This window comes from Anomaloglossus baeobatrachus, chromosome 3, assembly GCF_048569485.1.
Source record: "Anomaloglossus baeobatrachus isolate aAnoBae1 chromosome 3, aAnoBae1.hap1, whole genome shotgun sequence".
In the NCBI taxonomy this organism is placed as follows: Eukaryota; Metazoa; Chordata; class Amphibia; order Anura; family Aromobatidae; genus Anomaloglossus; species Anomaloglossus baeobatrachus.
This window is the reverse complement of record NC_134355.1, coordinates 633,191,225-633,207,577: the sequence shown is the minus strand read 5'-3', so window position 1 is coordinate 633,207,577 and position 16,353 is coordinate 633,191,225. Positions and strand designations below refer to the sequence as shown.

General features: G+C 51.2%; 1 protein-coding gene across 3 annotated transcripts in view; it reads left to right on the top strand.

The window, feature by feature from the left end:
• The window catches only part of CYRIA (CYFIP related Rac1 interactor A), a 139,520-nt gene extending 124,976 nt beyond the window's left edge, over positions 1 to 14,544 (top strand). For all 3 annotated transcript variants that reach the window (XM_075341126.1, XM_075341128.1, XM_075341127.1), the window contains 3 exons: positions 1,271 to 1,397; positions 11,459 to 11,529; positions 11,982 to 14,544. In XM_075341126.1, the coding sequence (XP_075197241.1) occupies positions 1,271 to 1,397; positions 11,459 to 11,529; positions 11,982 to 12,045 (262 nt within the window). In that variant the 3' untranslated portion in view covers positions 12,046 to 14,544. The remainder of the gene's footprint in view (positions 1 to 1,270; positions 1,398 to 11,458; positions 11,530 to 11,981) is intronic.
• Positions 14,545 to 16,353: the final 1,809 nt, after the last annotated feature.

The window sequence follows — 16,353 nt, the reverse complement described above, 5'->3', positions numbered from 1 at the left end:
GTGGTGACGTCACTACTGTGCTGATATGTCCAGAGCACAGACAGCTGGCGAACGTGCAGGAGCAGTGGGGACCGAGGACGGGTGAGTATGTACTCCCTACATGTGTTCCCTATGGGGGGGGGGGCCATATGTGTGCGTGTGCGGTGCAGAGCCATATGTGTGCGTGTGCGGTGCAGAGCCATATGTGTGCAGAGCCATATGTGTGCAGAGCCATATGTGTGCGTGTGCGGTGCAGAGCCATATGTGTGCGGTACAGAGCCATATGTGTGCGTGTGCGGTACAGAGCCATATGTGTGCGGTGCAGAGCCCGATGTGGGGCTGTTATTTGCAATGCTGTAGTGATACCAGGTCAGGTGCTGGGGAAGAATACTGACAGGGAATGTGCGTGCAGGGGGCGGGCAGAGGGCGAGGCTGGACACTGGGGTGGGGCTGGACACTGAGGGCTGGCGGTGACAGCTCTGACTGAGGTTCAGCACAGGAAGTGGTCATGTTTGCTGGATCTGAATGTAAACAAGAAGCTGCAGAGAATAAAGGGATAATTCAAGAGGAACAAAAGTTAGAAAACAAAAAATAACAATGTAGGTGTGATTTATATGACAATACAGCACAGATAAACTCAAATATTTTTGTTAAGCTAATGTCGGACAACTCCTTTAATATTAATCTGTTCAGGCCGTAATACCCCTTTAATTGTGGTTTGGACTCCCTATCCCTGCTAGCGGTAAGGGCCCATGCCCAGGCGTACAGCTCCAAACTTTATCAAAGACGCTTGTAAATTCCCTCCTCCTTTGTAGACCTCAGCTCACTTGGCACATGGAGAATACATGTTTGTTCAAAGGACGACATTAATATTAGTTAGTGATGATGGTGCAAAAACCCCTCCCCCCACAAAAAAAACACAAAAAATGACTGCCCTCAGTGGTGAAGCAGGATATCTAGAAGGGTCCTTATGATGTCCTCTTGTCGGCCATTGATGTGGAGTCTTTACACTTTTTTTTTTTTTTTCTTTGGCATCAAATTTTTTGCTATAACGTCTGAGAGTAATATCTGATATGGAGGCATCAGTGTGTCACTTATTTATTTTATTAATTAATAATTAAAATAGTTTACTAGTTCCATTGTCACTTATCTTTTTGTTGTGTTGTCTGGTTTTGGTGCATGTAGTGAGGGGTAATGGTCAGAGGTGGGATTGTTATAATTGCCGTATTTACCGTTTTTGTTATTTCTAGTGCTTGTAGATTTACTTTTTCCCATCTTTTTATATCTGTAGAGAATACAGCAGCCGGTTCACCAGTGAAGACACGCTCATGTTCTGTATGAGAGTAATGGTCGGCGTTATTATTCTTTACGATCACGTACATCCAGTAGGAGCGTTCTGCAAGACGTCAAAGATTGACGTAAGCTGCCAGATTTGACGATGTTCCTTGTGACTTGCACACCAGTCCTGTCAGATTTCACTGTATTCCTTCAGCTGCCTGCCACACGATGTGGCTGCGTCCCCCCTCACTCCCTTCTCGGCCGCCCGATGGAGCTGCTTCTTCCACCCCCTTCTCGGCCGCCCGATGGAGCTGCTTCTTCCACCCCCTTCTCGGCCGCCCGATGGAGCTGCTTCTTCCACCCCTTTCTCGGCCACCCGACGGAGCTGCTTCTTCCACCCCCTTCTCGGCCGCCCGACGGGGCTGCGTCCCACCCCCTTCTCGGCCGCCCGACGGGGCTGCGTCCCACCCCCTTCTCGGCCGCCCGACGGGGCTGCGTCCCACCCCCTTCTCGGCCGCCCGACGGGGCTGCGTCCCACCCCCTTCTCGGCCGCCCGACGGGGCTGCGTCCCACCCCCTTCTCGGCCGCCCGACGGGGCTGCGTCCCACCCCCTTCTCGGCCGCCCGACGGGGCTGCGTCCCACCCCCTTCTCGGCCGCCCGACGGGGCTGCGTCCCACCCCCTTCTCGGCCGCCCGACGGGGCTGCGTCCCACCCCCTTCTCGGCCGCCCGACGGGGCTGCGTCCCACCCCCTTCTCGGCCGCCCGACGGGGCTGCGTCCCACCCCCTTCTCGGCCGCCCGACGGGGCTGCGTCCCACCCCCTTCTCGGCCGCCCGACGGGGCTGCGTCCCACCCCCTTCTTCTCGGCCGCCCGACGGGGCTGCGTCCCACCCCCTTCTTCTCGGCCGCCCGACGGGGCTGCGTCCCACCCCCTTCTTCTCGGCCGCCCGACGGGGCTGCGTCCCACCCCCTTCTTCTCGGCCGCCCGACGGGGCTGCGTCCCACCCCCTTCTTCTCGGCCGCCCGACGGGGCTGCGTCCCACCCCCTTCTTCTCGGCCGCCCGACGGGGCTGCGTCCCACCCCCTTCTTCTCGGCCGCCCGACGGGGCTGCGTCCCACCCCCTTCTCGGCCGCCCGACGGGGCTGCGTCCCACCCCCTTCTCGGCCGCCCGACGGGGCTGCGTCCCACCCCCTTCTCGGTTGCCCGACGGGGCTGCGTCCCACCCCCTTCTCGGCCGCCCGACAGGAAGACGCACAGAATCAATACAATGTCGAGCTGCAGTGCACATCACAATACGGGTGGCCGTATAAACACACACAGCACAAACCTCTCCCAACAGTGTCCCAATGTTTTATGTACATAGCTGATTATCTCGTGCTCCTCATCCCAGGATATATTGAGCAAAGAGTAAATGTAAGAAAGGACACATGTATAGTTGCTTGAAAAAAAAATAACTATACAAATGTTTTCTTTCTTATTTCTTCGGCGCTCTATTGGGAGACCCAGACAATTGGGTGTATAGCACTGCCTCCGGAGGCCTCACAAAGCAATTACACTAAAAAGTGTAAGGCCCCTCCCCTTCTGGCTATACACCCCCAGTGGGATCACTGGCTCACCAGTTTTCTGCTTTGTGCGAAGGAGGTCAGACATCCACGCATAGCTCCACTGTTTGTAGTCAGCAGTAGCTGCTGGCTATATCGGATCGAAGAAAAGAGGGCCCATATGGGGCCCCCAGCATGCTCCCTTCTCACCCGCGGTGGTGCTTGTAAGGTTGAGGTACCTATTGCTGGTACAGAGGCTGGAGCCCACATGCTGTTTTCCTTCCACATCCCCTGGAGGGCTCTGTGGAAGTGGGATCTTGCCGGCCCCCAAGCCCTGGGGCCGGGCTCCATCCACAGACCCAGAGAACCTGCTGGATTTGGAGCGGGAGTGCCGTTCAGGGACAAGGCCCTGCAACTTTCAGGTACTCTGTGTCCCCGGCAGGCACGGACACTCTCAAGGCTTGCTGAGCGTTATAGTGCGCCGGGGACAGTAGCGCTGTGCGCTGGGGTTAGGTCACTGCAGCTTTGCTGAGTGACGTTACATGTTGGGAACTACTGCGCCGACCGCTATTGGAGCGGCGGCGCAGCTGCGACTTGTGGTGCGCCGGGGACTTTGCGCCGACCGCGCTTTTACGGCGGCGGCGCTTCTAACTTTAGCCCCCGGCTTCTGCGGCCTAGCGCCGCTTCGTTCCCGCCCCCACCCTGTCAATCAGGGTAGGGGAGAGACGCTGCTCAATAGGCAGCGCCGAGGGCTGGAGCTTTATTTACATGCTCCAGCCCTCTCACTAGGCACAGTGGGAAGCAGGCTTCCCGCTTTTCGTCTGTATACGCCCAGGGCCCGCCCCCCCTCTCCACAAGGACGCCGGCAGCCATTACACATGCGGTCTGGCTGGGGAAAGGCAGCAGGCTCTGGGAGACCCAGACTAAAGGGAATTCGGCGACCACACACCCGCTCCTAAGCGGGCGGTAAGCTGCACTTTAGTGCTGGCCCCACTTGTGCCTCAGTGTTATATTAGTGTACTTTTTTCTTGGTACCATATATATATATATTTGCACTGTAAGGTCGCTTCTTGGCTGGACACCCTGTACTGCTCTGAGGAGGCAGCAACATGTCATCCGCAAAACGCAAGGGTGCCAAGGCACAGGCTGTGTACACTGTTTGTACTGCATGTGGGGCTGATCTACCGGCAGGCTCCAAAGACTCACATTGTATGCAATGTTCAGTCCCAGTGGCACTTCGTCAGCCAGAGCCTAATGTGGTGGTAGCCCAGGCTGAGACGCCTGTGAACCCTGCCCCGGTGACGGGGACAGACTTTGCAGTTTTTGCTGATAAAATGTCTGTGACTATGGCAAAAATCCTGGAGACCTTGCAGTCCAGGCCAGTTGCTCAGGCCATGGACACTGCTGTGTCTATGCTATCCGGTCCCCCTCAGTTGGAACTAATCCGTACTTCAGGGGGGTCTCAAGCATCACAGGCTGAAGTCTCTGACTCAGATGACAGTCCCAGGCAGCCTAAGCGAGCTCGCTGGGAAAGACCCTCCACGTCTTCACACTGTTCAGGGTCTCAGCGACAAGAGTCTCTCTGTGATGAGACTGAGGACGGTGACCAGGATTCTAATCCTGAGGCCCCTCTCAATCTGGATGCCCCTGATGGTGACGCCATGGTTAATGACCTTATATCGGCAATTAATAGGCTGTTGGATATTTCTCCCCCAGCCCCTTCTGCAGAGGAGGCAGCTGCACAGCAGGAGAAGTTCCATTTCCTATATCCCAAGCGTAAATTAAGTGCTTTTTTGGACCACTCTGATTTCAGAGAATCGATCCAGAAACACGACGCTCATCCAGACAAGCGTTTCTCTAAACGTTCTAAGGATACCCGTTATCCTTTTCCCTCTGAGGTGGCCAAACGCTGGACCCAGTGTCCAAAGGTGGATCCCCCAATTTCCAAGCTTGCGGCTAGATCCATAGTCGCAGTAGAGGATGGCGCTTCACTTAAAGATGCCAACGACAGACAGATGGACCTTTGGTTGAAATCTGTCTATGAATCTATCGGCGCGTCGTTTGCTCCAGCATTCGCGGCCGTGTGGGCACTCCAAGCTATTTCAGCTGGTTTAGCACAGGTGGATGCTTTCATACATCCAGCAGTGCCGCAAGTGGCGTCCCTAACTTCGCAAATGTCTGCGTTTGCGACCTATGCCATCAATGCTGTCCTAGAATCTACGAGCCGTACCGCTATGGCGTCCGCCAATTCTGTGGTTTTGCGCAGAGCCTTGTGGTTAAAGGACTGGAAAGCAGATGCTGGTTCCAAAAAATGCTTAACCAGCTTGCCATTATCTAGAGACAGACTGTTTGGTGAGCCATTGGCTGAAATCATAAAACAGTCCAAGGGTAAGGACTCTTCCTTACCACAGCCCAGAGCAAGTAAACCTCAACAGAAAAAGTGGCAGTCGAGGTTTCGGTCCTTTCGAGGCTCGGGCAAGGCCCAATTCTCCTCGTCCAAAAGGACTCAGAAGGAACAAGGGAGCTCAGATTCCTGGCGGGCTCACTCACGCCCCAGGAAAGCAAATGGAGGAACCGCTTCCAAAGCGGCTACCTCATGACTTTCGGCCTCCTCCCTCCGCATCCTCGGTCGGTGGCAGGCTCTCCCGCTTTTGCGACATTTGGCTGTCACAGGTCAAAGACCGGTGGGTAACAGACATTCTGTCTCGCGGGTACAGAATCGAGTTTAGTTCTCGGCCTCCACTTCGGTTCTTCAGAACCTCCCCACACCCCAACCGAGCAGATGCCCTGCTGCAGGCGGTGGACTCTCTAAGAGCAGAAGGAGTCGTGATCCCTGTCCCCCCTCTCGAACGGGGGCGAGGATTTTACTCCAATCTCTTTGTGGTTCCAAAAAAGGACGGCTCCTTCCGTCCTGTTCTGGACCTAAAACTGCTCAACAAGCATGTGAACGCCAGGCGGTTCCGGATGGAATCCCTCCGCTCAGTCATTGCCTCTATGTCTCAAGGAGATTTCCTAGCATCAATAGACATCAAAGATGCTTATCTCCACGTGCCGATTGCTACAGAGCACCAATGCTTTCTACGCTTCGTGATAGGAGACGACCATCTTCAGTTCGTAGCTCTGCCATTTGGTCTGGCGACAGCCCCTCGGGTGTTCACCAAGATCATGGCGGCAGTGGTAGCAGTCTTGCACTCTCACGGACACTCTGTGATCCCTTACTTGGACGATCTACTGGTCAAGGCACCCTCTCAAGAGGCATGCCGACTCAGCCTGAATGTTGCACTGGAGACTCTCCAGGCGTTCGGGTGGATCATCAACTTCCCAAAGTCAAATCTGTCACCGACCCAATCACTAACGTATCTTGGCATGGAGTTTCATACTCTCTCAGCGATAGTGAAGCTTCCGCTGGACAAGCAGCGGTCTCTACAGACTGGGGTGCAGGCTCTCCTTCAAAGTCAGCAGCACTCCTTAAGACGCCTCATGCACTTCCTCGGGAAGATGGTGGCGGCAATAGAGGCGGTTCCGTTTGCGCAGTTTCATCTGCGTCCACTTCAATGGGACATTCTCCGCCAATGGGACGGGAAGTCAACATCCCTGGACAGGAAGGTCTCCCTTTCCCAGACGGCCAAAGACTCTCTGCAGTGGTGGCTTCTTCCCACCTCATTATCACAGGGAAGATCCTTCCTACCACCGTCTTGGGCGGTGGTCACGACAGATGCGAGTCTGTCAGGGTGGGGAGCAGTCTTTCTCCACCACAGGGCTCAGGGTACGTGGTCTCAGCAGGAGTCCACCCTTCAGATCAATGTTCTGGAAATCAGAGCAGTGTATTTTGCCCTACTAGCCTTCCAGCAGTGGCTGGAAGGAAGGCAGATCCGAATTCAGTCGGACAACTCCACAGCGGTGGCATACATCAACCACCAAGGGGGGACACGCAGTCGGCAAGCCTTCCAGGAAGTCCGGCGGATTCTGATGTGGGTGGAAGCCACAGCCTCCACCATATCCGCGGTTCACATCCCCGGCGTAGAAAACTGGGAAGCAGACTTCCTCAGTCGCCAGGGCATGGACGCAGGGGAATGGTCCCTTCACCCAGACGTGTTTCAGGAAATCTGTCGCCGCTGGGGGGTGCCGGACGTCGACCTAATGGCGTCACGGCACAACAACAAGGTCCCAACCTTCATGGCACGGTCTCGCGATCAAAGAGCGCTGGCGGCAGACGCCCTAGTGCAAGATTGGTCGCAGTTCCGGCTCCCTTATGTGTTTCCACCTCTGGCACTCCTGCCCAGAGTGCTACGCAAGATCAGATCCGATTGCAGCCGCGTCATACTTGTCGCCCCAGACTGGCCGAGGAGGGCGTGGTATCCGGATCTGTGGCAGCTCACGGTCGGCCAACCGTGGGCACTCCCAGACCGACCAGACTTACTGTCCCAAGGGCCGTTTTTCCATCGGAATTCTGCGGCCCTGAACCTGACTGTGTGGCCATTGAGTCCTGGATCCTAACGTCTTCAGGATTGTCCCAAGGGGTCGTTGCCACCATGAGACAGGCTAGGAAGCCCACGTCTGCTAAGATCTACCACAGAACGTGGAGGATATTTTTATCCTGGAGCTCTGCTCAGGGAGTGTCTCCCTGGCCATTTGCATTGCCTACCTTTCTTTCTTTCCTGCAATCTGGGTTAGAAAAAGGTTTGTCGCTCGGCTCCCTTAAAGGTCAGGTCTCGGCGCTATCCGTCTTTTTTCAGAGGCGTTTGGCACGCCTTCCTAAGGTGCGCTCGTTCCTACAGGGGGTTTGCCATATCGTACCCCCGTACAAGAGGCCGTTAGATCCATGGGATCTGAACAGGGTACTAGTTGCCCTCCAGAAGCCGCCCTTCGAGCCTCTGAAGGAGGTTTCACTTTCTAGACTATCACAGAAAGTGGCTTTTCTGGTAGCGATCACATCTCTTCGGAGAGTGTCTGAGCTGGCAGCACTATCATCCAAGGCTCCCTTCCTGGTCTTCCACCAGGACAAGGTTGTGCTGCGTCCTATTCAGGAGGTTCTCCCGAAGGTGGTATCCTCTTTTCATCTTAATCAGGATATCTCTTTGCCTTCGTTTTGTCCTCATGCAGTTCATCGGTATGAGAAGGATTTACATTTGTTAGATCTGGTGAGAGCACTCAGAATCTACATTTCCCGCACGGCGCCCTTGCGCCGTTCGGATGCACTCTTTGTCCTTGTCGCTGGTAAGCGCAAAGGGTCGCAGGCTTCTAAAGCCACCCTGGCTCGATGGATCAAAGAACCAATTCTTGAAGCCTACCGTTCTGCTGGGCTTCCGGTTCCATCAGGGCTGAAGGCCCATTCTACCAGAGCCGTGGGTGCATCCTGGGCATTACGACACCAGGCTACGGCTCAACAGGTGTGCCAGGCAGCTACCTGGTCGAGTCTGCACACTTTCACCAAACATTATCAGGTGCATACCTATGCTTCGGCGGACGCCAGCCTAGGTAGAAGAGTCCTGCAGGCGGCAGTTGCCTCCCCGTAGGGGAGGGCTGTCTTGCAGCTCTAACATGAGGTATTTCTTTACCCACCCAGGGACAGCTTTTGGACGTCCCAATCGTCTGGGTCTCCCAATAGAGCGCCGAAGAAGAAGGGAATTTTGTTACTTACCGTAAATTCCTTTTCTTCTAGCTCTTATTGGGAGACCCAGCACCCGCCCTGTTGTCCTTCGGGATTGTTGGTTGTTTGCGGGTACACATGTTGTTCATGTTGAACGGTTTTCAGTTCTCCGATGTTACTCGGAGAGAATTTGTTTAAACCAGTTATTGGCTTTCCTCCTTCTTGCTTTTGCACTAAAACTGGTGAGCCAGTGATCCTACTGGGGGTGTATAGCCAGAAGGGGAGGGGCCTTACACTTTTTAGTGTAATTGCTTTGTGTGGCCTCCAGAGGCAGTGCTATACACCCAATCGTCTGGGTCTCCCAATAAGAGCTAGAAGAAAAGGAATTTACGGTAAGTAACAAAATTCCCTTCTTTTCATCTTGGCTCATTGGAGATATGACCACCAGATACAATCTAGAGATGCATATACAAAGATCTATATCTCTATTATATATAATTTGTGTGTAATGTACCGTATTTTTCGCTTTATAAGATGCACCTGATTATAAGACGCACCCCCAAATTTGAAGGAAAAGAGAATTTATTTTTTTTTTAATGTTAAATGGGGTCCATCTTATAATGCCAGTGTCCGTCTAACAAATCATATAGGGTATATGTCCCTCATAGCCCCCCATCCTAAAATTAGCCCCCCTTAATCTGGAAATGTCCCCCTTATATTGATTATAGCCTCTTGTGCTGGGACACGTCCCCCTGTGCTGCCCATGGCCCGTATAGATGGCACACCTCCCCTGTGTTTGATATGGCCCCCATACTGCTGCCCATGGCCCCTATAGATGGCACACCTCCCCTGTGTTTGATATGGCCCCCATACTGCTGCCCATGGCCCCTATAGATGGCACACCTCCCCTGTGTTTGACATGGCCCCCATACTGCTGCCCATGGCCACTATAGATGGCACACCTCCCCTTTGTTTGATATGGCCCCCATACTGCTGCCCATGGCCACTATAGATTGCACATCTCCCCTGTGTTTGATATGGCCCCCATACTGCTGCCCATAATAAAATAAAACACTCTTTCCTTACCTTCTCAGCGCTGTAATCCCTGTGTCTCCCTCCGTGGGGTTGAGCTCCGGCCTCCTCCACTTCCTGGTTCTTGCTGCCGGTCATGTGATCGGCACAGCAGAGTGATATCATCTCTGCGTGCCTTATCACAGACAGCACCAGCAAGAGACCGGGAGATCAGCGCTGGAGGCAAGTAAAGCTTTTTTTATTTTACTATGGGCAGCAGTATGGGGGCCATATCTAACACAGGGGGGATCATGTGCGTTCAAAGGGAGCACATGCAGATATAATATGCCCCAGCCCATCAGCGCGGTGCGGTTTCAGCACCACGCTGATGGACAGTGGCTGTGCATATTCTATGAGTGGGAGCAGGAGATCTAACGCTGCCGCCTGCAGCTTTCACCTGCCCCCAGCAGCGCCCCCCCGTATATTCGGTTTATAAGACGCACTAAAGTGCGTCTTATAAAGCGAAAAATACGGTACATGCAAATAAAATATATGGAAGTATATTATATAGTGCAATATATCATACATGCACATTATAAGTATAGAAACGCACACATGATAGATGTATGTGTAGATGTGTGTATAAAGTATGTATGAGTATATACTGTAGAGCTATATACATTCATACTTTTATAATATGAGAACTGCTGGGAGATGAGCGGATGAATGACCTTCTAACAGTTTAACTCCATTAAACGTTTAACCTTTTTAGGGCCTGAGAGGTCCTAAAGTTATCTATGCAGAAGGTCCTGCAGCCTCCGTTCAGCTGCCAGGAACTGCAAGGTGTGTGTGTATAATACACACTGCAAGAGACACTAGCAATAGATTTATTTAATCCCGAGTACATTCAAATTAGTGCTAATGACCCCTCTACTTTACATAAGCAGGGAAGTTTTGATTAAATGTTTTTCCTGTTTTCTACTACTAACTTGGGTGTCTTATGTTAAGGAGCACTTTAGTCTGAAAAATATGGCCTGTGTAGATGGCTAGACGCTCGCACGCGCACAGCAATACAGTGTGTCCATCCATATCCTGTCCTCTGCCATTAACTTGAGAACAGCGGCAGCTATAGGCATAGAAGTGGTGTCTAGGTATAGTAAAGTAGCCATGCGCTCCGCAATGAAACCACCTATAGCGTCACCTGGTGGAAAACAATGGAGTTAACATTTTTATTTCAAAAACGGAACGAGATAGAGAAAAAAGTGAGTTACAAAGTTGTAGGGCATCATCAATTCAATACGAATCGACACCTTGCATACAGAAATGCTATGATTAGAATGTGTAAAACTCACAATGCTGCGGACGTGAAGCGATACCTCATGGAGACCTTCCTACAAGTCATTGGGTATGGTGGCTGTGTGGAGCGGCCTCCACGCTCACCTGACCTGACCCCATTGGACTTCTTTCTGTGAGGTCACATCAAACAGCAGGTGTATGCGACCCCTCCACCAACATTGCAGGACCTACGACGACGTATCACAGATGCTTGTGCAAACGTGTCACCTACCATATTGCACAACGTGCAGCAAGATACAGTATGCTGTGCAGAGTCCAGATGTGCATTGCAGCTGACGGGGACCACTTTGAGGATCAAAGTTAAATGAGCGCCATATGTGTGACCAGCATTCAATGTTTTGGGGCGGTCATGGGTTTCATATCATAGCATTTCTGTATGCAAGGTGTCGATTTGTATTGAATTGATGATGCCCTATAATTTTTTAATTCACTTTTTTTCTCTATCTCGTTCCATTTTCGAGATAAAAATGCTAACTCTGTTGTTTTCCACCAGGTGGCGCTATAGGTGTTTTCATTGCGTAGCGCATGGCTACTTTACTATACCTAGACACACCTTCTATACCTATGGCTGCCGCCGTTCTCAAGTTAATGGCGGTGGACAGGATATGGGTGGACACACTGTATACGTGGTATATGTAATTTCACAATATTGGGATGTGGTGATTTTGGGGACTCATTGATCTGGGGTTTTTTTCTCTGCAGATGAAAGGCTGTATAAAAGTGTTGAAGGAGCAGCCCGCAGATTCTGTGGAGGGCCTATTAAATGCACTCAGGTACGGTACAACTTGTGCGCAAATCCCATCATGGAAAATATTTGGTTTTGAGTTAAAATTGCAACTTTTGGGATGGATTTATACACCCTTCCTGCATCTTTAGCGCTGTATTGTATCCATGCTATACGAGGAAGGATATTGATCTCGAATCAGTAGTGTCTAACACGTGGCGGCCTCACCGTTCCTGCGGTGGCCATATATACATAGCCCGGGCTGCACAGCTCCATACACCATATAGTGGCTGTTCTTGAGTACTACATCTTGGCTCATAAAAGCGCCTGTGATCTTACTGTACAAGGACGCTGTTGATATTCTGGTCCTGAGGAAGAGGTTTCTACCTCGAAACGCTTAGACCTATGGCATAAAAAAGATATTAATTTATCAACAACTCTACGTTTTTCATTTTTCTGATGCGCGGCGTTAACCCCTTCTCCTCTCCCATTTGAATGCAGGTTTACCACGAAACACCTGAACGACGAGACCACTTCAAAACAGATCCGAACGATGCTTCAGTAAAATCCTGCACGTGAAGGGATTGTTTTACTGACCTCAGAAGATGTATATGTTTACATAATTTAATACAGATTGATGTTAATACTTATGTGTATTACATAGCCATTACCTTTTTTTTTTTTTTTTTTTTTTTTTTTTTGTCACTGAAACTTTTAGACTTATATACTTGTCTTGAGCTCTTCAGGGGCGGGCGGGCTCCTCGGCTCGCGGGGCAGGGAGGTTGTGCCCACCCGACCCCCATGAAGGGTAATTGATCTGACTGATTTAGCACAACCTTACATTTACAGACACTATTATAATTATTTTTTTTTGGACTTGAAAATTGAACAAATGTATGTTTTTGAGGTTTTTTTTCTTTTACCAAAGTGCTTAAACCATACTTTAATACTGTGTGAATTGGTTGGTTGTATCTGCTGTTGTGTTTTTACATGTTGGTTTGTCCTATGATGAAGTTTAGGCACTGTTTTATTATAATTGTTTCATCTCCGATGTCAGGTCTGCTGCCTTAAAGTGCATTGAACATCACACACCCCCCGAAAAATCACCAGTAATAGGTACTCAACATAAGCATCTGAATGCCGAGTGATGACCAATATGGCTGCTATTACTGCCTCCACCAAGCTCTTCCAAACTCCTGGATGGTTAATTCAAAGCTGTAGGTGCTATGGGCACTATATTAAGCAGAGCTTAGCAAAAAATGTGCACAACCTTGGACCAGTGGCCACCTTCTACCCCTTGTACCATTTTTGTTTAGTAGGCCCCCACAATGTCTTGTCTCTGTAATCGTGATGTGAGGCCTACTAATCAAAAGAGGGGCCGCTAATGCTGCAGATGGGAGGAGGTTAGGTGGCCATGGAATACCGATGTGGCTACTCCTTACAATGTTTCTAGGGAATATTCATCCCTTAATCTATGATGTGAGAATATCTTCTTAAAAGGAACTTGTCACCAGATTTGGTGACTATAAAATGTGGCCACCACCACTGAGCTCTTATATACAGTATTCTACAATACTGTATAGAAGAACCCAGGCCTCATTGAATAACGTAAGAAAGACCTTTTATTATACTCGCCCATCGGTCCAGTCCGATGGGTGTCACTACTCTTCAGCTCAGCGCCTCCTCTCTGCTGCGATGGCCGTTTTTCTTTTCCACACGCCCATGTGGATAACGCGTCCTACGTCATCCACTCAGGCCGGCATTGCAGTCCTGCACAGAATCACTTTAATCTGTCTTGCTGAGGGTAGATCAAATTATTGTAGTGCGCATGCGTGGGCGGTCCTTGACCTTTCTGTGCGCCTGCGCATTATAATAATTTGATCTGCTCTAAGCACGGCAGATCACAGTGCGCCTGCGCAGGACCGCATTGCTGGCCTCGGTGGATGATGTCGGATGTGTTGTCCACTCTGGGCTGGGTGGAAGGAGGATGGAGATTGGAGCAGAGAGGAGGTGCCGGGCCGGAGAGCAGTGACACCCATCGGACCAGGCCGCCCCCTACATGAGTATATTATAGGTGTTTTTACATTGCATAGAGTGGCCTGGGCTCTTATATACAGTATTCTGGAATTGACAAGTGTCGGCCAAGATACCTGCATGGCCGTACGGTATCATGCACTTGTTTTATAGGTCACGTGTACAATTCCTGACCGCTATGCACAGAATTTGGCAAGTACCTATAGGACAGCTACTCTTACCTACTGGATGGGCAGAGTTCCTTGTTTCCATGCACTTCTTATACCACAGACGGACAAACCTTTTTGGCAGGCACCTACAGGATGAGCATGTGATATCTGCCGGCCATACACTTGTCTTTTCAGGCACCTTTTAGTAATGGTGCACACATCTTGGTGGGTGCCCATAGGACCGGCGCACAAAACCTGCTGTCCGTGCGCAGTTTGTCCCTCTGCAACTCTGAGGTTATATGGGACCGTAATATGGTCATCTGCCCCTTCCAGGTGGATTTGCAGTGTAAAAAGCCTATATCTCTGCGCTGTAATAATAGCCATATTGGTCACTACCCAGCTTTCCCCGGATGAGAGAACCAACCGAATTCCATTTTTTCCCATCTTGCAGAGGACATTGCAAGGCTCAGTCTTCGGTTTACTGGTGATTTTTTCTTTTCTTATTAGAAGAAAATGCTTTTTCTTAAGTAAATTTCCACAAGTGATGTAGAAGAAGGTGTGCACTGCGGACACCAGACGCCTGCGCCCGCCCTCTGTTGTAGAATACTGCGGCTTTTTTATGCTCTCCGGTTTTTATTTTTATTTTAGATTCTTACTCTTTTCGTGGCCAGTTTTGACGTAAAGGTTGTCTGATTGTGGATCAGTGCTGCTAACAGATGTCTGCTTGTATTGTACTCCGTTACAGAGCATGAGCTAACACTCCCCATACAGTATACAGAGAGTCCAGATCTTATATATTAATGCTCTATCTATGAAGTCCCTTTTATAGAAGTCCTGATTGCTACTCCATTGCAGTACCAAATAAACTGAATTGTAATAGACGTCCCATGATTTTTATTAGTTTTGTCTTTTCATTGCTTCCAAAATCGGGTATAGTATTAACCCTGCTGCTTCTCCTGGCGCGGTGCGCTCTGTTCCTCTGATTATCTCCTGCAGAAGTTTTCTTTGTGGAATTTGGAACCGTGAAAACTTGCCAAAAGATGGACTTGTCCTTTTTAACCAAGTTTTTTTATGGTTTCAATGCATCTAAAATGGGGGTGGGGGGGTGTGAAGCTGCCTTAAAGGTTAGAGGACCAGCCACCAGGATTTTCATATATAGGTACATCTCCATAAATTTGAATATCATCAGAAAGTTAATTTATTTCAGTAATTCAATACAAAAAGGGAAACACAAATATTAGAGTCATTACACACAGAGGGATCTATTCCTATATATTATATAGTCATTACACACAGAGTGATCTATTTCTTTGTCGCTCCATTGGGAGACCCAGACAATTGGGTGTATAGCTTCTGCCTCCGGAGGCCACACAAAGTATTACACTTTAAAAAGTGTAACCCCTCCCCTCTGCTATACACCCTCCCGTGCATCACGGGCTCCTCAGTTTTATGCTTTGTGTGGAAGGAGGCACACATTCACGCAAGCTCCACGTTTTAGTCAGCAGCAGCTGCTGACTATATCGGATGGAAGAAAAGAGGGCCCATAACAGGGCCCCCAGCATGCTCCCTTCTCACCCCACTCTGAGTCGGCGGTGCTGTTAAGGTTGAGGTACCCATTGCGGGTACAAAGGCTGGAGCCACATGCTGTTTTCCTTCCCCATCCCTTAGGGGCTCTGGGGAAGTGGGATCCTATCCGGTCATCCAGACACTGGGACCGGTCTCCCTCCGCAGCCCCTGGGGGAATCTGCCGGACAGGAGACGGAGTATCGTCAGGGACATGGCCCTGCATCCACAGGTACTCTGTGTCCCCGTTGGGACGGCGCATAAAGCACCTTGGGCCCAGACGCTGCAGCGACTGCGGCGTGGGTATGGGTCCGGGACTACCGCGCCGACCGTGCACTGCCGGCCGGCCGCGGTTTTAACTTTAGTCCCCGGCTTTTGCGGCCTAGTATGGGATTCTCCCGCCCCCAGGCCTGCCAGTCAGGGAAAAGGGCGGGACGGTCGGTATGACGCCGACAGTGAGGGCTGGAGTACACTGAGCTGTCCTCCGCCCCCCTCACTACTCACGCTGGGGCACCAGATTCCCGCACTTTTTGTGACTACGCCCACGCCTCCCTCCTCCTCAGAGAACGCCGTCAGCCATGTTTTTCAGCAACTTCTGGCTGCAGCTGAGGGAGACCCGGGGCAGGGAATCTGGTGGCCACAAGCCACATCCGCAGCCCCTGGGGGAATCTGCCGGACAGGAGACGGAGTATCGTCAGTGACATGGCCCTGCATCTACAGGTACTCTGTGTCCCCGTTGGGACGGTGCATGAAGCACCTTGGCCTCAGACGCAGCTGCGACTGCGGTGTGGATTTTTTGTCTGGGACTACCGCGCCGACCGTGCCTGTTTGCCGGCCGCGGTTTTTACTTTAGTCCCCGGCTTTTGCGGCCTAGTGTGTTAAACTCCCGCCCCTGAGCCTGCCAGTCAGGGAGAAAGGTGGGACGGTCGGTATGATGCCGACAGTGAGGGCTGGAGCGCACTTCGCTGTCCTCCGCCCCCCCTCACTGATCACTATAGGCCACCAGATTCCCGCACTTTTGTGACTACAGGGACAGAGCCCTGCATCATAAGGTACTCTGTGTCCCCTGAGGGACGGTGCATGCAGCATCTGTGTTACAAACGCCGCAGCGGTTGCTGACTGGTTTG